The 24159-nt window shown below is 31.3% G+C and overlaps 1 protein-coding gene across 1 annotated transcript; it reads right to left on the reverse strand.

The window, feature by feature from the left end:
• Positions 1 to 6678: 6678 nt before the first annotated feature.
• LOC113364703 lies at positions 6679 to 8439 on the reverse strand. Its single transcript, XM_026606842.1, has 2 exons — positions 8192 to 8439; positions 6679 to 7491 (listed from the first exon to the last, which is right to left on the reverse strand). The coding sequence occupies exons 1-2, from the start codon at positions 8435 to 8437 to the stop codon at positions 6679 to 6681; spliced, it is 1059 nt and encodes a 352-aa protein (XP_026462627.1). The 5' UTR covers positions 8438 to 8439.
• Between the last annotated feature and the right edge of the window lie 15720 nt (positions 8440 to 24159).

Consider the following 24159-nt stretch of genomic DNA (forward strand, 5'->3'; position numbering starts at 1 on the left):
AGGAACAAATTAATTGTTGTGAGGACCTACTAAAAGAGGATGACTGTGTTATAGAATTGGTATACTTACATTGTATTCACAATAATTATATAACTAAGATGATTTAGTACTAACTTAGAATATTTTTATTTTAGCAAAATTATAGTTTAAAAGTAGGAGGACAAAAAAAGTGGAATATGTCAGAAACGCATTCAATAAAGCCTTCACAAAGGAACTAGCTGCTGAATACTCATGGTATGGTAGAAAGGACAACATACCTGTTAACAACTTGAATTTGAATATATGTAATTAAAGGTGAGATTATCCAAAATTATACAAATGTTTCAAATTCAGAAGTTGCTCATAATGTTTTTAACCGGGTTGGTTCAATTTTAGAAACATTAACAAATACTGTTGGAAACCTCACTGAATCAGATTTTATTGCAATTGCCGAAGGGTTCCGTTTTGGCAAGCAGAGATTGATAAGTTTAAAAAACAAACATAATATAATTTTTCACAGGATTAATTTTATAGGAAAAAAGACTAAAATTATTATATATAAATAAGTTATGTTAATAGTAAATTTATTACTATACTGTAGGGTATTGAATTAGTTAGATTTATATTGAATTGTTACTGTCATGTTAATAGGAAATTTATTACCATTGTTAGGCGTTCAATTAGTTTAATCAATAATGAATTATTACTGGCATGTTAACAGTAATTCTATTACTATACTGTAGGATATTGAATTAGTTAAATTTATATTGAAGTGTCATAATAATAATAATACATAATAATAAGTGTCGTATTAGTTTAATTAATAACGAATTTCATAGTTTATTCTGTAATATTAATAAAATTTGCCAATATACTTTTTTATTTTACTTCGTATTCAAAAATTTTTCAATATTTACAAGAAATTTTATTAAATTTTTAAGTAACATTAAAGACAACCACACGTTTATTTTGTGATTTGGAAACGTAACAATGACGAAACCGCTACATTTTCGAGCAATTTCGGAACGTAACAGCTCCTCACGTTTTTGAGGCGGAAATAGAAACGTCTGTGTGCCTCCTAGGTTACGTAACCCGCTATGTTTGACGTAACATATGTTACGTCATATTAATGATTTAATTAATTTGTGGTTTATTGGGTTGTACGATGAGAAATCGCAAGTGTTGAACATGCATTATTTACTTCACGTCGCGGGTGATGCAGGGTATTTTCAACTTTCTTTGAGCGATTTATCTGCATTTTGGGGAGAGAATTATTTAGGAAAAAATAAGGGCTTAATTAAAAGCACCCGGAAACCTCTAACGCAAATTGTGAACCGATTATCCGAAATCGACAAAAGTAATTTTTTTTAGAGTAAAGACACCGAACATAGAATTTTACTAAAACAGAAGACGCCCTAGGATTAGATAATGTGAATGAAACAGACGTTCAAAAGTTCTTTTATAAATCTTATATATTTTCTAATAATTTTCCAAATAATGTTATCTTATTAGACTATAATGAAAAAGCACAAATAAAAAAAAATGAAAAAGAAGTGATTGTAAAGAAGAAAATAAGAATGAACTCATTGTATGTATAAATAAAATGACGTCTGAAAAACCTAATTTCACATTTCCAACACCTGCAACGGATGTAGGAATATATGTTGGAACTCAATTTTTAGAAGTGCAGATACAAACCAGAACATCTTTCTTATATTGAACTATATATTAAGATTCCTAATGATTAATTTTTGTTTATATTAATTAGTAATATATTTAGTTACATATGATGTAGAACTTTTATGCCGTTATTGCTTTTAATGCCGGAAAGAAAGTTTTTAGAAATATGCTGTGTGTGATATCTTCGTATAATGGCCATATTAGAGGTTTTAGGCAAAAAGATTTTAAATTTACTCTCATATGTATTGTCTCATATAACAATCTGTTTATTTTATTATAATACAAATACTTTTTTGGTGTATTATGACTATTTAATGCAGCAAAAGCACATCTTCATTCGTCCATCGTCGTGGTTATTCCACGAAGAAGGTAAAAATTTTACATATTTTCCTAAGCCATTCGAATACAATGAAAATGGCTCGAGAATTCAAAAAGATTGTGGGTTATGCAAATAAGTATTTACTTATTTTTTTAAATATTTGTTTATAATGTGACTCCGATGTATAGTAATTTAAATATATTTCTAAAAGATGATCTAAAACAAAGATGCCGTCGAGTACGCAAATATTGTTCAAATTTGAAAATGATAGTTTCTAAAAATGTAGTTGAAATATTTGATGAGAGCTACATTCAAAAAGCTTTCCGAAATATACCAACTATAGACAAAAAAGGTATAATCGAGTATTATTATTTAATTATTTTGTACTTACATGATTCCAACTAAATTCCAGAGACATATACTATTCCGAATACTACGAATTCATCGGACAAAACTGATAATACAGGTAAATTAAAAATATTGCCTCTAGTAAAGAAAGTGTTCTAATTATTTGGATTAATTCCGATAAAATTTACACGAATGTTCAATTCGTAGATGAACGAGAAAAAAAAGGTAGATCTTATATCATCCTCGTCGTGGTTATTCCACGAAGAAGGTCAAGATTTTACATATTTTCCTAAACCATTCGAATACAAGAAAATGCGTGAATGGCTCGAGAATTTTAAAAGTCCATCCAAAAAATTGAAAACACTATCCTGTTATTATTGTGGGTTATACAATTAAGTAGTTACCTATTTTTTAAAATATTTGTTTTTAATATGGCTTTGGTGTATAGTAAATTTAAATATGTTTTAAAAAGATAATTTGAAACAAGGACGCCGCCGAGCACGTAAATATTGTTCGACTCTGAAAGTAGAGTGTGCCGACGATAAAATAAGTGTTTCCGACAATATAGTTGAAATATTTGACGAGAGCAATATTTAAAAAGCTTTCTACAATATATCAACAATGGGCAAAAGAAATACCTATAATCGAGTATTATTATTTATTAATTAATTTAGTAACTACATTATTTGGTTAATAATAATAATTATAATTCATAATAGATAATCATGTATTATTCTAATGTGACAGAGTGAGTGTGAGGCATTTTTCAAGATTAATAAAACTGCACTATACAGCGCCAAGAAAAAAGATCTCGATTCCATTACCGTAAGCTATGAAAATGGTTACATAAATTTTATGAAGTTTATCGAACGAAAAAAGGTCGAGGGAGAGTATCCATTTAAATGTAATAAGTGCAATTTTGAGACGGGTCTGGTCAGCCGTATGAAGTGGCACCAGTGGCATGAATGTAAATAAAAAATAATTGCATGTATTTATTGTCGGAGGAGGTTTCAAGACTTGGCATTTAAAACCAAACAAATTGAGACTGTCCATAATCAGCAGGAAAAAAGATATTTTCCCTTTAATGACATAATTTATATCGAAGACTCAGACGATTCAGAAGGATTTATTATGGCAAATTGCGAGCTCCAAGTAGTTGGAGAAATTTTAACTAAAAAATCTGGGAAGATTAAAGCGAAGAGGGAGACAAATTATTGAAAAACATTGAGGGCATACATCTTAAAATTTATGTTGATAAGGTAATGTTAAATTTATATAATATTATATAAATACATTGGTAAATATACTTAGCAATAAGTTATGACAGTATCATTATTTTAGTCTCAGAACGATGAAGCAAGCTGGGGCGGTTCAGTTTGCGAATGCAATTATCTCGCTGCCGAGAGTTTCTGTAAGATATTATAATAAGCTTAGACAATCTAGTATATTAGATGATAATTTAGAATTTCGTGGAGACTTTCCCGAGATTCTGTAAGTTACTATAATAATTTAGAAATTTGTGCCTGTTTATATCAGAATTCTGATGAAGATATCTTTACATAAAACATTGAATTATCGGAATTATAAGGTGGTTTGTATTAGAAATTAACTTGCTCATTTATTATTATAATTATTTACTATGCCCAAAAACTCTGCAACGATTAAAAAAATGCACGGTCCCTACTCCAAGGTCAAATAACACTCGGTGTCAAAAACATCAAAATAACTTAAAACGGTCTAAAATTGACCACGAAGTGATACTCAAGAGAGACTCTTTATTGTAAATTTTTGCAAATTTGAAACTTTTAATGCTGCCAATTTTGGAATTGGACGAGATAAAACCGGAAATGTTTTGTTCTTATTAAAAAACGGCAAGTATTCGAATAAAATAGTAGTGATAGGAACCAATAACACCGAGCAAAGCAAACCATATGAAATCTATAAAGGCATTATGAATTGTGCGATTGTGCTGCCAGAGGGAGAAAACAAAATGTCCATCGCAATTGCCTGCAGGAAATAAATTGTTTATTAATTACATTCAACGACTGAAATTGAAAAATCATTTAGTGGACTTGCACAAAAATATCGTGGATGGTAGAGGTTTTATATCGAGAAATCGAATGTATGATTATTTGCATCTCACAGTTGTGGACTATGATCAATGATTTGAATCAGTTGTATACTTAATCAGAAAAATGTTGACCGAGTTATAAAAATTTGTGATGTTTTACATTTAAAAATATAAGAAATACAATGGAAACATAAAACAAAAAATCTAAAAATTCGGTCAATTTTTACTTATGTGGAAAAAATACTTTTTCTTGCATAAACGCCTGGACACGAATAACTCTGCTGACTGGCACAGAACTAAAAATAGGTTTGTATCCTAACAATAATGTAGTTAAAGATTTTCATTTCTATATAGTGCAGTAAACGGAGCGTTTTAGTTCTGAATTTTTTTACTGTGCTCCGAATTTCATGAAATTTTGGAATTAGGTTCATCTTACCCTCAAATTCAAAAGTGAAAACAATTCGGGTTGCGCTATCACCCCCCGGGGGGATGACCCCCCTTCTCAATTGTGTAATTACATTTTTTTAAAATAACGTTGGAAATCGATAGAAGAGCTAATTATAATAAAAAAATGTCTTCTATAGTTTATCAAAAAAACTAATACTTTTCAAGTTACTGGCCACTAAAGATTCATATATTTTTGGCGTTTTTCTTCGTCTTTTTGCAAATATCTCCTAAATTATACATTTTAACGAAATTCATGTAATGAACAAAATAATGTCAATAAAAATCCTAATAAATCGGTATTACATAAAGTGTTTTAGGAAAAATATTAAGCAAGAATTGAAAGAGCAAAATCGTTTTTTATTTCGTTCAAGATTTAATTGTTGTATTTAAAGCAATCTAGTGTCGAGGTTTTACATTTTATGCATTTCGGTGAAATTGGGTTTTATAGTGCTCAACATAAGCTTTAAAATGAGTGCTGTTACAAGTTTTTTGCGTGTAAGATGAGTGAGCTATTATGCAAATAACAAGGCATATACGAAGTTTTTTTCTTTTAAATCATATGGTTTAATGAGCGCCATTTCCACCAGAATGAAAGTAATTCACATTCCATCTAGAATTCACTTCATTATAGACATCTTGATGGATTCTAGTAGATTCACTACTTTAGTACAAACTATTTTCAGAAAACTCACGATTTTATAAAAACTTTTATTTTTTATTTTAACATTATTTCTTAGTTAGTTCTAAGAAACGTGTATGGGTAGCTATTATTTGATCAGGTCGGCAGGCCAATTTCTTATCTCATATAGAAAATTTTGGTTATCTTATGCTGACAGTATTTTATTTACTTCTTAGTTCTTAGAACTAGCGTTCTTTCCTCTAGGAAAACCGTTATTCCTGACGGAAAGGGGATTCCCGAAGAAAAGATTTGTGTGTTAGTGAAGCGTGACATGACGCTCCAGCATTACTAATTTCTTTCGGGGATGTCCCGACGTTCTTGCCCAAGACATAGTTAGTGGGCACGTAGTTTTCGCGCAGGTTATGTAGTCGCGTTGTTCTTTCTTGTTGCGTGGTTGGACACGGGTTGTTCTTGTGCAATAATAATATTATTGTTTTTTTGTGAAAATAAATAATATTAATATTAATATGGAGGAAGAATTGAGATTGACTCAAGTAACCGAACTGAACGATGATGATTGTGAAGAGAAAAGTGAAAAAGGTGACATAAGAAATGTCCCAAAAGGGATTTTGAAAGAATTTATTGAGACTTATAGAGCTCATCCAGCTTTGTGGCAGATACAGAATAAAGAACTATACCAAAACCGTAATTTAAAAAATAAAGGCTACTTGGAATTGCTAAAGATTTGGAGAAAGTACGATTCACATGCTGACCACAAAACAGTAAAACAAAAAATTCAATCAATTAGAGGATCCTTCCGCAAAGAATTTAAAAAGGCAAGTATACACTTGTTAATACTCGTAGTTATACATAAATAGCTGTCCCAAAAGGGTGCAAAATAGTAAATAGTTTAATATTATTTAAAGGTCGAAAAGTCAAAGCGATCAGGCAGAGGTGTTGACGAACTTTATAAATCACATTTGTGGTATTTCAAGTTATTGATGTTTTTAGTAGATCATGAACTACCAACCAGTAGTTGTGACAACATCAATGAGTCAACAAATAGCCCATTTCAAGAACCTGTGGAGGAAATAGACGAGCCCAACGAAGTATGTTCATTACAATCATTTTATCATTCATTTTTATTACAAAATTAGATAGGTAATTGAAAAATCTTATTATAAATTTCTACTCATAAACCAATATATTTCTTGATTATGCTTTCCCTTTTGCCACCATTGCATGTTGCCAAAGAACACTACCATCACCGTTGAAGTAATGAAGGTATCTATCGCGGCTGCGTTTTGCCTCCAAAGTCATATTACGAGTTAAATTCTGCAGTCCATAAAAGTCACCAGTATCAGTTCGCCAATCCCCATCTTTGCGTAGTTCATGAGAGCTTTTATCTTCCGAGTCCACACTTTTCTGACTGAAATATGATGCACTGTTGCGCCGCAAAAAATTATGCAGAGCACAAATTGCCATTATAACTAATGTTGTGTTTTCCGGTTTCAAGGCAATTGCGGTATGAAGCACTCTGAATCGAGAAGCAACAATTCCAAAAACATTCTCAACAACATTTCTAGCCCTGGATAATCGGTAATTAAAAATTCGTTTTTCATAGGTCAATTCCACTTGACTAAATGGCTTCAAAATATGTGAATGCAAGGCAAACGCCTCATCTCCCACAAAAACGAAGTTGAGATGCTCGATGTTATCTACTGTTTGTGGTATATTTAACTGATCGTTGATAAGTTTGTCATAAAACTTAATGTATTCCAAAATACCACCATCTGAATTTCTTCCATTTTTTCCGACATCAGCATAAACAAACTCGTAATTTGCATTTACTAATGCCATCAACACAATGCTATAAAATTTTTTATAATTGTAGTAAAGTGCTCCTGTGTTTGGCGGACATGCGATTCTAATATGTTTGCCATCCATTGCTCCGCCACAGTTAGGAAATTGCCAACGGGTATCAAAATCTTCCGCAATCTTCTTCCATTCTGCTGTAGTAGTAGGAAACTAAAAATAAAGTTATATGTGTTAAAAAAGTAAAAACTTATCTTCGAAGTATGTAACATATAAATATTTTTTAGGGAATAGCACATAATGCAGAGTCAGTGGTTAATACTAATATTAACACCAACAACAAGAGATATAGGAATGCAGACGGTCATAGCCCTGCACAAAACAAAAAAATCTGTGAAGACAGGAAGCGGAAATTATTTCTTGCAAAGTGTACTGAGGCACTAAACTCCAAACCAACAGAAAATGATGCCCTGGGTCAATACATAAGTGCAAAATTGGAAAAAGTCGTAAACCCAGAACAAAAGATGTATGCTGAAGCATTGCTAACTAAAGTACTTAATAAGGCAATAATGGGTCAATTGAATGAATTCGTAGATGTAACCTACAGTAATGTAGGACTTTATCCTTCTAATAATTTTTCTCATGTGTCGCCAGGGTCCTCGGCCCATTCCTCATTAGCGTCTAATTCCTTTCCGTCTCCTTCCCTATCAAACAATTATTCCACAGCGGAATCTACTCCTGCTGAAAATGTTAGCCCTATGGAAGGTTTGCGAGCTTATTTTTCCTCAGCAGGTCGTGAATAACAATTATATAATTTTTTTACGTTTTCTTGTTATAATTAGGATGAGTTTTTTAGTTTATTTGTATTTGTTAAAATAAAGAGAGGACTTTTTGCACAAGGTATTGTACTTACTTTCATATATTCCTTTTGCAGAACTTCATAGATGACTCTACATGTTTCGGGAATTATGCGACCTAATGATTGCGGAGAAATGCCACTACTGAATTTTAAACATTCGTAGCTTCTTCCAGTAGCTAAGAATCTTAACGTTACAATAAGTCGCTCTTCTGCTGGTATACTATCTCTCATTTGAGTATTTTGTTTTTGTATATATGGGCCAACTAATTTCAACAACTTGTCAAACACGTCTGCACTCATCCTTAGGTTATTTTTAAAATCGTCGGGTTCATTTCTTTTTAGTTCTTTCAAAAGCTTCATATCGCCGTATTTCGCTCGTTGCAGTAACCATGTTTTGGACCAGGCACGTCTTTTCTTTTTTCTTTGTTGCTTAAAAACGAAGCCTTCACTTACTAACCCAGCACATGTGATAGCAATAATTCTTCGTCTTCTTTCCATAAATAATAATAATGCAAAATAGAAAATTATTTAATATTTTTTTATATAACCGCACTAGTACTCAGCACTATACACTCTGTAAATTTATCGTTTCACAATTAGCAAAATCCTTTTGTCAAAAGTAAAGTGATCGATCGTCAGGATAGATGTGTCTAAAAATGATAAATTTACACACTAACCAACATGCTTTCCGTACAGATCCACTTTTAGGAAGAAAGATTGCAGAAAATATATTTTACGTTAGTGTGCTGTAACAGGATTATTTTCCTCATGAATGTGAGATGACAAGTCTAACAGGAAAATACGACAAGAAAGATGGTAGGAAACAGTTTGTGTTAGTGGGTGATCAACAGATTTTTTTCCCTTTGGTAATCTGACAGGAAAAACCGTCAACGGAAAGAACTGCATGAAAGAACGCTAGTGTATGGGTAGCTAATCACTGTCTGCCATTCTTCACGGATAGTTACTCAATGGAGGCGTCTCAACATATTTATTTTCTTTCAGTATGCAAAATAATACAGATAAAAAAACAGTAATTATGGAAAATTTCCTAAGTATTTTCCGCTTTTGAAAATAACGCAAAGAAAATTATGTCAAATTCTTTTTATTACTTAAATTAATTAAAATGAAAAAGTTCACAAAAGAAAAGTCGCTGAAAAACTACATACAACTCCAAATGTTCACTTTCCTATTTCATAATATGTATTTTAGTAGTCATTTTCATATATACCACATAGTTATACTTATAGTTATATTTATACTATAAATGTATTGAGAAAGGAAATACGAAAAATAAATACACAAAAAAAACATTGAGGTAGAAGTTACAAGCAAGACTAAAATAGAATGAAAATTTTTTCTTTTCCCCCAGCAACATTAAATACAAGAGCTCGTCCTTGTACTTTTTTGTACACGTTGGCCGCACACTTTTAATTTGACGATCGTGTTTAGAAACACACTTTTTTTATTGTTTATGATTGCCAGATGAAATCGATAAGTTGTATGTTTGGAAGTGAAAATTATTAACTATTATTAAATTACTAATTATTAATTATTAGGCCGTTGTTTGCCTACAAATCGCAAAAGATCGGACTGTTGTTTGCCTACATATCGCAAAAGATCGGACTGTTGTTAAAAGCATAAAACATCACTGGGTGCATCATCTTTTGCATTTTACTTATCGAATGGAGATGTGAATAGCATTAATTCAAAATGTGTTGTTGTAGATGATGTAAGAAAACTACTAAGTATTGGTCTAAATCAGTGATTCCAAAAGTGGGCGCCAGCGCCCCCTTGGGGGCGCTGCGGCGATTCTGGGGGGCGGTGATGGGCTTTGGTGTATTTAGGAGCGATGCTTAGTTGTAAAGGGCGTTTGAAGCACAAAACTAAAAAAATATTATAATATTAATATTATATATAAATAAATGATTAAAATTGAATTATATTAAAAAACACTGAATTATATAAAGATAATATTTTAATTGAAGTTAATCAACCATATTTGCATAGGTGTATTAGCAAGTAAATAATTTTTAAAACTATGCACTGCCAATTCTTGTTTCGCAAAAGGTTTAATGAAAAGAATGGTTCATATGTTTCTTTGTATGTCGATAATTTATATAACTTTTCAAAGCGTGTAACTTTACCAAATTTGGTAAGGGATTCTTTAAGAGATTTTTTGTAAGAGAATCTGTAAAGTTGGCGGATTATTTGTCGTGCTATTGATTATATTTCTTTGATATCTACCCGTAACTGTCCACCCGCGTTTTGTAAAATAGATTTATCGGGTCCTAGTATAATTCTTTCGTTACCTAAAATTTCAAAAAACGTATCAACACCTATCAACATATTTACTTCGCTGCGGAATATTTAAGTGTGAATCCAAAAGTTTTAATCCATTAGGAAGATTTGGTTCAGCAATTTGGATTTGCTGCGCGGGTAGTAGACTCAATATTTTCGTAAGCACAAAGGCATTTATATTTTTTTATTTTTTGCAAATGTACCATCTTCATTAAATATTTCTAAATTTGTAAAATTATTCGATTTCGTTGAAATTCCAACAACACCGTGGAGCTTAAGGCTCCTGGATTGAGATTTAACGCGTAATTTTTGGAATAGCGATTTTGATATTGTATTAATTTCCGAGTCTAAATCCGCTATTGCTTGAATTTTAACGCGATTCCCTTTATGACTTTTTGCAAACAAATTTACCGTAGGTACGAGCAAACCCCCCGTCATTCCTCTTCCCTCACATTAAAATTATAATCGAAATACATCGATTGGCTTTTAAAATTTTAAAATCGGTTTATGCGCTTTCAAGCATCGCTGAAAATTCTAATTTTGACAAACGCCATAAAAACGATACTACTTTTTGCAAACTTTGACGAATTTTCAAAATTTAACGACTTGTCGTAGGACCGTAATATTTTAGTATGATCTATAAGACTGTGGTATCTACCGCCAAAAAAAATATAAATTGTCCAAAAAATTACTACTACTTATTAATTACTACTGCTTAAATTAAAAAAAAACACTTTATTACAAGAAAACGGCTTGGCCGATCATTACCAAGAACTAATCAGGTCGATTCCCAACCAATATCTTTCGAACGGTTTTTGAATTTTTAAAATAGATTTAGAATTGCGGGCTAAAACGTATACGAAATTTTTTTCATTTTTCTGCTATTTATAAAGAAGCGGCGTGGCCGATCGTCGCACAAAACTGACAAACAATAGTCCTCATCGAGATACATCGAATGGCTTTTAGATTTTTGAAATCGGTCCAGTCGTTTTTGAGAAAACGTCGATTTACGGCAAAAAAATCTGTTCACGCACACACACACATACTTTTTCCAAATGTTGGTCTCATTTGATTCAGAATGGCTTGAAACGTCGAGAAAACATAAAATTAGCGGATTTTTTTGATGAAAACAAACTTCTCCTTCGGAAAGTTTGTAAGGGGGGCGCTGAGTAACATTTTTTCTGGAAAGGGGGCGGTAGGTGAAATAAGTTTGGGAATCACTGGTCTAAATCATGGGTGTCAAACTCGCGTCCCGCAGCAGATTTTTTTGCGGCCCCACCTCCCGCATATGCTGACAAATGATAATATGCAATAAATAACAATTCTATGAGGAAAAAAATGAAATATTCAACTGCTAAGTAATTAACAATTACTTTAAATATTTACATTTGATTAACAATAATTACAATTAATTAAATTAACAATAATTTATTGTTTAACAAGTAGTTTATATCTTATTGTCAGTAGCTTCTTCATCAGATGCTTATTTATCTATGATCAGTAGTTACTGAATATTCCGTAATGATGCGTTTCAAATGCGCGCCAACGCAACAGTGAACGGCGTAACTAGCGGTTTTAACATATAGGAAATCCTTGTTCTATGGTGGAGTTGGCAGTACTTGATCCGGATCTCTTTGGACGCGTCCGTTCAGAACACATTGTCTCGGCATACAGTAGACCAGGGCTTCTTAAAGTGGGGGTCGCGACCCACAGGGGGGTCGCGGGACTGCTAAAAAGGGGTCGCATAGATCTGATAGTTTTCAATCATTATAAACAAAATTTTAAAATAAAATTAGTATTATTAGACCGACTATTTTCACGATAATTTATGGCTTCTCAAGCTATGCTATTTGGCCAATATTTTTGATAAAATCAATGATATGAATTTATCAATGCAGGGAGTCTGCGTTAATATGTTTATGTTAAAAAAAAACTTGAGGCCTTTGTTAAAATAATTCTTATATGGAAAAACAGAGTTGAAAGTGGATCGCTCGAAATGTTTTGTATTTACTGACGAGTATATAATTAGTAACAATATTTCAAAAAAGGATACTCCTATAACAAAAATTATAGTTAATCATTTGAAGAATATGGAAGTTTACATGCATAGGTATTTTCTCAATAATATCGATACACAACAATGGATTTGCAATCCATTTTCAATTGAAATGGAAGAAATTAATTTTTCAAACTTAAAAGCGCAAAAAGAATTTACCGAATTAACAAGTGATACTACCTTGCGACTCAGATTTTTTCAAGTGTCTGTGCATGAATTTTAGATTGAAATCAAATCAGAAAACTTTCCCTACTATCGGAAATGGCAATAAACAAATTACTGTCATTTTGAGCAACATATTTATGTGAATCAGCCTCTTCTACATTACCTTACATAAAATCGTTCAACTTTAATATACGTTGAAAATTTATTACGATCTGCACTAACTTAAATTGAGCCTAAATTTAATTATTTGTGTGAAATAAACAATCACATTCATCACATTAATATTGTTTGATGTTAATAATAGGTTTTCATTAAAAAAATGTTACAAAATTTTATTTTTTCTATAGAATATGTAGATATAGTTTGATTATAAAGAATTTGTTATAAAAGTTTATTTTTTCTATTGAATGAGTATATATATATATATATATATATATATATATGAGTAAGTTCTTTAATTTTTCCAAAATGGAAAAATTAAAGATTAACTTCTAAATCTTTGCCTTTTATTTGATGTATGCCCTTGAAGAACTTACTCATATTTCTCAACATCAAAACTAACTTCTCTAACATATTTATATATATATATATATATATATATATATATATATATACAGTGGTGTTGTCGAGCCGGAACGCGCCGGAACGTCGTTCCGGCAAGAAAAAATATAAAAACATCGCTACATACAGAAAATGATTTAATAAGTAAATTTTATAAGTTATTATTCAACCAATTTTTATTAAATGTTCCGGCGTTCCGGCAAAAAAATATTAGCACAAAACCATTGGTTTTATCAAAGTCGTTTTTAATTTAGTAACAAATTGAGGTGTATGAACTTCTTATAGAAAAAATAATATTTATAAATTAAATCTTACATTCATTCGCATTTCTTATACGCTAACATCTACATCATAGGTTCCTATTCATGTATTTTTATAGCCTTACGTGTGCCTATACGTTGCATTCTATACTACACGCCTTACATCTGTACCATGCGCTATATTTCATTATATACTCTCAAATCCCTACATTGTATACCGAATACACCTAACCTATATCTACTATATATCCTATTACCTATAATTTCCTTACACGCTACATTAACCCTACCGAGATTCGAACCCGGGTCCGCCGCGTGGCACGCGACGACCTTATCCACTACACCACCGTAACGCTACAATCAACCGTCTTTTTCCGCGTGTCGTCGCGCCACCTTAGTATTAATTACCTAATTAATTAGAAAATGACCCGCGGAAACAACAGTGCGTCCCATATTATATTATTAGTGGGGGTATCCGATAGGGTAGTGGTTAAGGTGCGCGACTTCCACGCGGAGGTCCCGGGTTCAATTCCCGGTATAGACAATAGGTAGGTAGAGATAATACATAGAGCGTAAGGTAAACCTATATAATATAGGTGAATATATAAATTAGACAGCAGTATTTATAAGAAGTAAAAGGTCTGTAGGTATATAATAAGTTAATGACGGTATAGATATCTCACGGTATGATAGATAATAGATATCTATATATGATATATAATAATATAGTATAGAATGATAGGTAATAGGTTATCTATCATATTATTAATAGAATATATAAATTAGACAGTAGTATTTATAAGAAGTAAAAGGTATGTAGGGTATATAATAAATTAATGACGGTATAGATATCTCACGGTATGATAGATAATAGATATTTATCGATGATATACAATAATATAATATAGTATGATAGGTAATAGGTAATCTATCATATTATTAGGTTAAGTCTTATAAAGTATTGTAATAAATCTTGAGCACTTTTATATCATAATAAATACCTGTAGGTATTAACGAATACAAATAATACCAGAATAAATATGATTAATGTCATTGAAGAATATAAATTATGTACTCAATGATTCCCTCATACTTGTACAATTTAATGTATAGACTAGCTGTGTATAATAGAGTTAATTATATAAAAAGTCAATATATTAGATTTGTGAGTTCTTATCGAAATATATCAAATTTTTTGAACCGGTTTATGAACCGGATTTTAAATTTTAGCGTTCCGGCAAAAAAGATATTAGCACAACACCACTGTATATATATATATATATATATATATATTTATGTCAACGTTTCCAATTATATATAACATGAATGGGTACATATTTTTCAATCCTTACTTCATTTACATTGTAAAATAGTGCGATAACGGTTAATATATATTTTATTATTTGGAGGAGGGGGTCGTTTAAAATTTCCTAAGTTTGAAGGGGGTCGCTATATAAAAAAGTTTAAGAAGCCCTGCAGTAGACGAACGAATTACTGACTTAGTCTCCAATTTGAGTGATCAAATCAGAAATAGATCACTTACTATCAAAAGCTTTTCTATTGTCTGTGACGAGACCACGGATATCAGTGGCACGGCTCAGCTAGCAGTGTTTTTTCGTGCATGTGACAACAATTTTAACATATTTGAAAAAATGCTAGAACTAATTCCGATGGCTGGTACTACCACAGGACAAGATATATTTACTTGTGCTTTTGATATATTGCAGAAATTTAATCTACCTTCAGAAAAATTAGTTTCTGTAGCTACAGACGGCGCTCTATCAATGACAGGAAAAAACAAAGGTTTTGTAACGTTACTTAGACAGAAACTTCATGGAGTTAACGGTTCAAATCTTCATCATACCTATTGCATCTTACAGCAAGTACTGTGCTCGAAGATAATAAACATAGAGAATATTCTATTATACATAAATAAAATTGTAAATTTTATAAGATCACGGGGATTAAATCAGCGTCAATTTACAGCTTTTTTAAGCGTTTTAGATAGTAACTATACGGGTTTGACCTACTATACCGAGGTGCGTTGATTATGTTGCTCCAAAGGTTCTAAACCAATTCTGTGATTTGAGAGGAGAAATATGCAATTTTTTAGAAATGAAAAATCAAGACACAAGTTTGTTTTTTAATCCAGTATGGATACGAGATTTATCTTTCTTGGTTGATATAACCAAGCACATATCTGACCTAAATTTTAGTTCCCTCAATCAGTTTGGAATCAGTTTGCTGCTAATTGCAAAACTATAAATGTGCATCTTCAATAGATACTGAGGAACTATATAAAACACGAAATCTTGTCTGGAATAAACTTACATTTGAAATAGATGGCCAGTTATGATAAAGTTCTTTTGTATGATCCTCCACAATAGCTAAGCTAAGAAATAAATTTAATTTTTAGATCAAAAAGGAGAGGCATAAGAAGCATGTTGGAAAGATATTAGATTATTATGATTTTTATAGCAATTTGCGCCCGTTTTGCCCTACCTTAACAGAACACCTTGATAAAACAAAAATAAAAAAAATAAAGGATAGCTCTGCAGCACAAGTATTTTCAAAACGTGTAGCTCTTAGACTTCAGTTTTTCAATGTACATTCTAATGAAACAAATGTGAGCACTATTTCGGAGTTCATGAATTATCTTTTTGATAATGCCAATTATTTACCTCATTTTCCAACAATATAATATATTTCATTGCTCCATTAATAATAATTCTTTGCCAAGATAACTGCAATGCATGTAATGATTGAACGCATTTAGATTACATTACAATCGTTATGAAAACATCTACAATTAAAAAATGGAGCATAATTAGGAAAAATTTCAATTCAATTAAATGATTTAATTATTTGTGTATGCAAAATTTTAATCAGAATACCTTTGAAGACTTTTTTGGCAACGTAAAAAATCAAGGTGAACATAATAAAAATACAAATCCTTATTCTTGTTTAGTATATGTTTTGAAGAATAATATTCTATAAGTCAATTATTGCTCATCCTAATGATTCCTTCATGTCAAATCAGGTATAATCTGGATAAATATTATAATGGCCACAGGCACTTAAAATATTTTTTTGATATTTCACAATATAAAAAATATGCTCTGATGATGAGTTTCAGAGAGCCATATAAACTTGAGAAGAATTATTATTTTGATATTCAGCATTATTTTATCAGCATCATTTAAATAATTAATAGTAAACACTTACCTTATGTCTAAATAAAATATTTTTAGTTTTCATTGACATGCGGTAATATTACTCAAACCTTCTATGCAACTCAAAAAACATCATACTCTCTTCGAAACCGACCTCCATTAACAATTGGGTGCGAATATTTTTTATTATCTTGGCAAATATCTGAAAACAAATATCTTTGAAATTTCACATAAACACATTAATAAATGTATAATTCATGAATCGTAATTCATAAAGTAGACGATCTCCATTACTGTTGCCAGAAACATAATAGATCAACACTATTTATTGAACACAGTATTATTAATTGAACTATTAATTGTTAATACACAGTTTATTATTGTGCTATTAATTGTTAATATTATTAATTGATTTATAATAGTATAGTGTCATAAAAAACCTACCAAGACTAGCTGTCGACATATAAAATTACAATTAAAACTTTTCGTAACACTTTACTAGAATCGAAAGAACCACGCGTAACGAACTGAAGTAACAGATTATTTCTCTTTTGCATCGTGTCATGTCGAAAAGGCGGGAAACCCAAACAGAATGCGCGTCTACACCGACAAAGATTTACGGCGACGGTTGATATTAATAACAACTAGCGCTACTCGCGGCAACTGGCGCATACTGTCAATTGAATTACACACTTTATAAATTTGCTTAAAATAAAACGTACACGGCGTTTAAAATTTTGATAAAAACATTATCAATTCTAATTTCAAATTCGTACTTCCATTATTTATTTTAATACAAAGAAAAACTACTTTATTATATTATCTTCTGTAAGCATGGTACAAAGGTATGATATGATAAACGTAAACCCATACTTTTCTTTTATCTATGTATAAACCCTAGTATACATCCATGTTTATGTTTACTTATCTATGTATATATCATATCTATGTATGAAGCCATAGAGGTTGCGTTTCAAGTTCTATATAGCTTCCTCTCTACGTTATTCTGTTTTTAATCACATAAAAAAACACGAAACCAAACTGCCATTTGAACATGTGTATTGTGGTGTATTGTAGAGCATTTTGTACTGAAAAGAGGCAAATAATATTCAAGTGGCTATTAAATTAAAGCCGTTGATAAAAAAAGAAATGGTCTATGGACCTGCTACCTCAATCTCTGCAATTATGATCTAATAAATGAATGTCCTATACATAAGCTTAATTCTGAAACAATCAATGCAAGTTTAATAAAAAATAATATTTAATAATTGAAAAAAGCATATGAAAAAAATATAATTAATGACAACGTAGTTGATGTGAGTATGTACTTTGATTTTTTAGAACCATTTGATCTATGAATTAACGCCACATAGATTTTGTCAAAATCAAATTATTATATTTGCCAAACATCTGTACGACAAATCGACAAGCAACATTTCATAACCACCATTTACTAACAATAAGTAATGTGCAGTCAACTTTTCAAATATAATTTCTGGAGCCAATTCTCAGATAATGTTGAAACGCTTAATGGTGCGTCTCCATTGCACGAATTTGTGCGGCGAATCCTGTTTGCGACGCTCGCATGCGTTGTCTCTCGTTCGCGGCGCACAGTGAGAGCATAGTTAATAAAAGTGTTATTATTATAGATGAATATTTTAATAACATGTATTTATCATGCATTTATATTTCAGCATAGAAGAAAAGTAATCGGTTTTTGTTCAAGCGTTAGATTTTCGTTCTAGAGTGTTTATTTCTTGGCTTACAATGTGTGACCGCAATTCAAAGTCGGAAATTATTTTGATCGCATATTGGTTCCTGAGCAAAGATTTTACAAAGTCTTCTGCCATTATTATGGCGCCTTTATTTAGAATCCGAAGTGATGTACTTAAGTCACTAATTTTCAATGAAAACACTGGACATTTCAAAAACTTTATGAGAATGTTAGTAGAAGATTTTCAAAAACTTATTGGTACGGCAGGGACAGGGACCCAAAATTGGAAAAAAGACGTCATTTCGATACTGCATATCAGTCAAGGAGCAAGGAGCTAAGCGTTACAACCGATAAAGCTCAGAGCATTGTATTAGCAAGGAGAACAAACTATATTATATACAGTATTTTCACACATTTCTTTGGGGGCAAGTAAACCCTCGAACTTATTGTACACACCGGTTGTAATTATAGCCACTGATATTATGGGTCAAATTCTCGAAGATGAATGGCGAACAAATCATGAAACGGCATTAAATAACTTGAACCAGTTGGAAGGAAGTAAGAGTAGATTTTGCAAAGGCGGAGTGACATGGTAAAATATTTACCAACAAAACGAACACCTTATTTCAGGCGTGAACGTTTCCCACATAACAAACTTTGCTTCACACGAGGTACTGAACCGTTGTCAAAAATGTGGACCTTAGAATTTTTTGCCCTTGCTGTAAAAATATACTTATTGAAGAAAAACCTCAAGCTTAAACCATCTCGTTATTGGGTAATCTTATATATAAAAATGGAGCTCTCGATACAATGATCCGCTAAAACTCGAAAACGGCTAAACCGATTTGGCCAGTCTTAGTCTTGAAAAATTTGTGCTAATCAGTAAGTTGTCGGAAAGGTGAGATATTACTTCAAATTGTTATGCGCCGACACTCTTACCTTTTTACCGTCGCATTTATGCCTCTATGTGCATACTCATTACTCTATGGACTCTACATCTCTTGAGTTCCACTCTACCTTCTATGAACCCTATATTTTCGGATGGACAGGGGACCTCTAAAAAGATCACAAGGAACAGTCTCTCTCTATACGTCAAGAAACACATAACCTTATAGTAACCTTTAATGAAATTCTGTATAATAAGTTCTGTAATAAATTTATAAAACTTGTGTTGTGGTTTGAAATATCTCTATCGCTGAAGGCAAATATTAACATTGGTGGTAGCGCTGGAATGAACTGAAAAATAGGCCTGTATGCGAGGTAATATTTTGTAAATTTTACAAAATCAAGAAAAACACATCGACGCCATAAAATAAGCGAAGAAAGTATTCCGTATCGGACACAAGTGGAAAGCTTGTAGCGAACGGCCAAAGCCGCAGACATCCACAGCGTATTCGAAGTTCTTTTGGCCCGAATTCCGCCATTACGGCATTTTGGACGCCATTACAGGACAGTATCATATACATATTTCATTATGAGTTATTATACGGTCATTACCAAATTTTAGACATTCTATTTCTTTCTATATTTAACATAATATAAATTTCCATGTTATTTCTATATTTTCTATATCAAAGTTTCCAAATTAAATAATGTTTTAATTAGTAAAATTTAATTGTAACTAGTGTGATATTTTACTACATCTTCTATATTCCATTTCAATTACTATTTCTACTATTTCCAAATTAATCACACTAATTGCAATTATATTTTTATTATTATACTATATTTTACTATATCCTACATCTTGTTTTCTAAATCTAGACTATAGCTGTGTTTTGTGTGTGAAAGTATCATATTTACTAAATCTACTATTTCTTACAAATTACTATTTCTATTTTCTATATCCTATTTGATCACACATTTTACAACTTTATTCTTAATATTTACTATATTCAAAATCAATGTTTACCATATCCAAAGCAAATTCTAATTCTACTATATCTTAATTACCATTTTCTTTCATCATTAAAATTTATACTATTTATAGAACTTGATTGTGATATAGTGTAAAATTACTATATTTTACTATCTCATTATACTATATTACTATTTCCAATTAACCACACTGTTCATAATTATTTTTAATTATAACTATTTTTTTTAATCTCATTTAAACAATTTTACTAATCTCATGTTAAATGTGTAGGTTAATATATAATATTGAATGTACAACAAAGTGAACCAGCAGAGCTTCGAGTATCCAAATCAGAGAAGAGAAAGCCAAGATAAATATACTCGTTTCATTCGCAATTGTAATTTTGCTTTTGATCAATTACATGAAGACTATCATACTGCACTTCTCGACTACATTGTACATATTAAAATCGAGGGCAAAGCCATGCAGGCTATACAATACAAATCTTTCAAAACGTTCGATGAATTAAAAAGCGAGTTAGATAATTTATATTTAGATCGAAGATCTATTTTATCTTTACAAACTGACTTTAATAAATGTAGACAAGGACACAACAAAAACGTACATTCTTTTGCAAGTCGATTAGAACAACTTTTGACTGAACTCACTGAAGCTACTATTAGGAAAAATAATAAACCTTCCACAAACTCAACAATTTCTGATCTTTTAAATGATCAAGCTCTTCTCATTTTTCAAGAGGGTTTGAATCCTAAATTAAAATATTTAATTAAAGCTAGACAACCTTCTACTTTGCAACAAGCAAAAACTATAGCTATTGAAGAAAAAACATTAATGACTTCAAGCTCTTCTTATAGTAAAGATTTTAAACCTTTTAAGCGTCATTTTCCTACGTATCCAACTAAACCTCTTCAAATACCTAAAATTTAAATTCCAATATGTGCTTATTGCAAAAATAAAGGTCATGTAATTCAGTAGAAGTCATGTAATTCAGTGTAGTCATGTGATTGCCGCAAGCGAGCTTTTAATGACCGTAATAAACTAAAAGTGAATTTTGTAGATAGGGAGACTCCTAGCTGTAGCACAGCTCAAGTTAGTAAGGGCAGTGAGTTGAGAGAAGCTCAGCTTTCTTGTTTAAATAATCACAATAATTTAGCTTTCGTTAATTTATATAGTATAGACACAAATTCAGATAAAATAAATTTATTGGTAGATAGAGGGGCCGAAGTTAGTTTAGTAAAAATTAAAACTTTAGCAGACAATGTTGATATTAGGCATAGTTTCGATGATAAATTAAAATTAGTTAGTGTATTGGGTACATTAATGAACACCATCGGTAAGGCAGATTTAAAATTTAAGTTAGGCAATAAGTTGGTTAGTTATACTTTCAATATAGTAAGAGATGATCTTCCAATAAAGGGAGATGGCATTCTAGGCATTGATTTTTTGAAAAAGTTTCGCAGTAATGTAGATATAAATAATTCTAAATTAGATTTTCGAGGCTTTGACTCACTTTTATTGCATTACCTATTAATTAATTTAAAACTCAGGTCCGAAACCATAGTGAAAGTTAGGATAGATTCGAATTTAGTAGGAGTCAAAGAAAAGTCAGAAATAAGCAACGGGGTTTTTATTGCAAATACTTTAGTTTCTCCTGTAAACCTAGAATGTATTGTAAATATAATTAATACAAATCAACTCTTCTAAGTTTAAGGTAGATAGGATACCAGACTTAGAATCTTAGATAGTGTTAAAAAGACACATTTAAATAAAGAGGAGTTGCATTCCCTTACTAATATTTGTACTAAATTTAATGACGTTTTTTTATAAATGGAGACAAGCTTTCTTTTACTACCTCTATTTGTCACTAAATTAATACTCCTTTGGGGACTCCACTCATTAATGTAAAACCATATCGTATTCATGAAGTTCATAAAAAGGAAGTAGATAGGCAAGTGCAAGAAATGTTAGACGATAACATTATCGAGCATAGTACGAGCCCGTGGAATGCTCCTATATTACTACTTCCCAAGAAAAATGATAATAATGACCAAAGGCGGCGATTGGTTGTTGATTATCGAAAATTAAACAATTCAACTATTGGCGATTCCTTTCCATTACCAAACATTACGGAAATTTTAGATCAGTTAGGTAATTCAAAATATTTTTCTACTCTAGACCTCGCCTCAGGGTTTCATCAGATCCCAATGAGTGCAGAGGATAAATCAAAAACAGCCTTTTCCACACCTTTTAGCCATTTCGAATTCAAACGTATGCCGTACGGTTTGAAAAATGCACCGGCTACGTTTCAACGCTTAATCAACTCTGTATTAACCGGGCTACAAAGTGTAAAATGTTTTGTTTATCTTGATGATATTGTAATATATTCAAATACTTCAAAAGATCATGACGACAAACTTGAATTACTTAAGGAATATCATACTTAGCCACTTGGTGGACATCAAGGTTTTAAACGTACTTTAAAAAGAATTCTCATTAAATATAACTGGCCTAAACTTCGACGCGATCTTCGAAAATTTATTAAAAATTGTGACTTATGTCAACGCAATAAAAGTTATCACTTGAATAAACATCCCATGATCTCTCGATATAGTAGAGCCATTAACGTAGGCTTCTAGGTTTAACAAATATACACTAACATTTCAGGATTTGTTAACCAAGTTTAGTAGAGCAATTGCTATTAAAAGTCAGGATGCCGAGACTATTGCCATGGTTTCGTAGAAGACATTGTCTGTAATTATGGCATCCCAACAAAATTATTAACTGACCAGGGCACTAACTTCCTTAGTGCTTTATTAAAAAATACTTGTAAGATACTTAAAATTTCTAAAATTCAAACCACTGCTTACCATCCGCAATCTAATGGCGCAACGATCCCATCGTACGTTAATCGAATATATAAGAAATTTTGTCAAACCTGATCAGTCGGATTGGGATAATTGGCTGCCTTATGTCATTTTTACTTTTAACACTACTCCACATTCAGTCACTGGTTTTAGTCCATTCAGACTTATTTTTGGACATAACCCTGAAATCTCATCCTCTCTCCACAAAGTTCCTGATCACCAATATACATATGACGATTATGCCAAAGAACTTAAACATCGAATTCAATCCGCAAACCAAATCGCCCGAGAAAACCTCATCCTAAATGTGAATTGGTTCTATTAAAGAATGAAACTATTTATAGAGGAAAATCTAAAAAATTAATTATGCCATGGATTGGTCCATATGAAATTATTTCTAAGGACTCATCTGTTAATTATACTCTGCTTTGTGGAAAGAAATCTTTGAAAGATCATGTAAATAGGATAAAACCTTTTATACAATGATTATAATTCTATTTAAAATGAATATTATTTTCTATTATTATATGTGTTAATTTTAATTCTATTATCTTTCTTATTTCTATTGTTAATGATTGATTTTATACTAATTTTCATTTCTACATTGTACTAGTTTTAAGCATTGGTTTTGGAATATTTAGTCTTAAGCGTTGTTTTAATTTATAAATATCATTTTCTTGATCATTTTCATTGTATTAACATATTATTGATTTCCATTTTTCTATGTGTCATTTCTATGTCCTTTATGAAATTGTTCTTTTCTTTTTTTTACTATGTACTTTGTTTCTATATTATGTTTTTCGATTAGAGTTCATAATTTATTGTAATCGTAAATAATAGTCATAATGAAGGGGGAAGGTATGTTATGCGCCGACACTTTTACCTTTTTACCGTCGCATTTATGCCTCTATGTGCATACTCATTACTCTATGGACTCTACATCTCTTGAGTTCCACTCTACCTTCTATGGACCCTATATTTGCGGCTGGACAGGGGACCTCTAAAAAGATCACAAGGAACAGTCTCTCTCTATAAACACATAACCTTATAGT

Source organism: Ctenocephalides felis, unplaced genomic scaffold, assembly GCF_003426905.1.
Source record: "Ctenocephalides felis isolate EL2017-DRISC unplaced genomic scaffold, ASM342690v1 CF-g0.4_SCAFFOLD_00417, whole genome shotgun sequence".
Taxonomy (NCBI): Eukaryota; Metazoa; Arthropoda; class Insecta; order Siphonaptera; family Pulicidae; genus Ctenocephalides; species Ctenocephalides felis.

Excerpts from the sequence above, each read along its gene's own strand:
- LOC113364703 (XM_026606842.1), bottom strand. The coding sequence starts at position 8,437 with ATGAGTGCAGACGTGTTTGACAAGTTGTTGAAATTAGTTGGCCCATAT. Across the intron at positions 7,492-8,191 it reads TGCAAAAGGAATATATGAAA|TTTCCTACTACTACAGCAGA; the intron begins GTAAGTACAATA and ends CTTTATTTTTAG.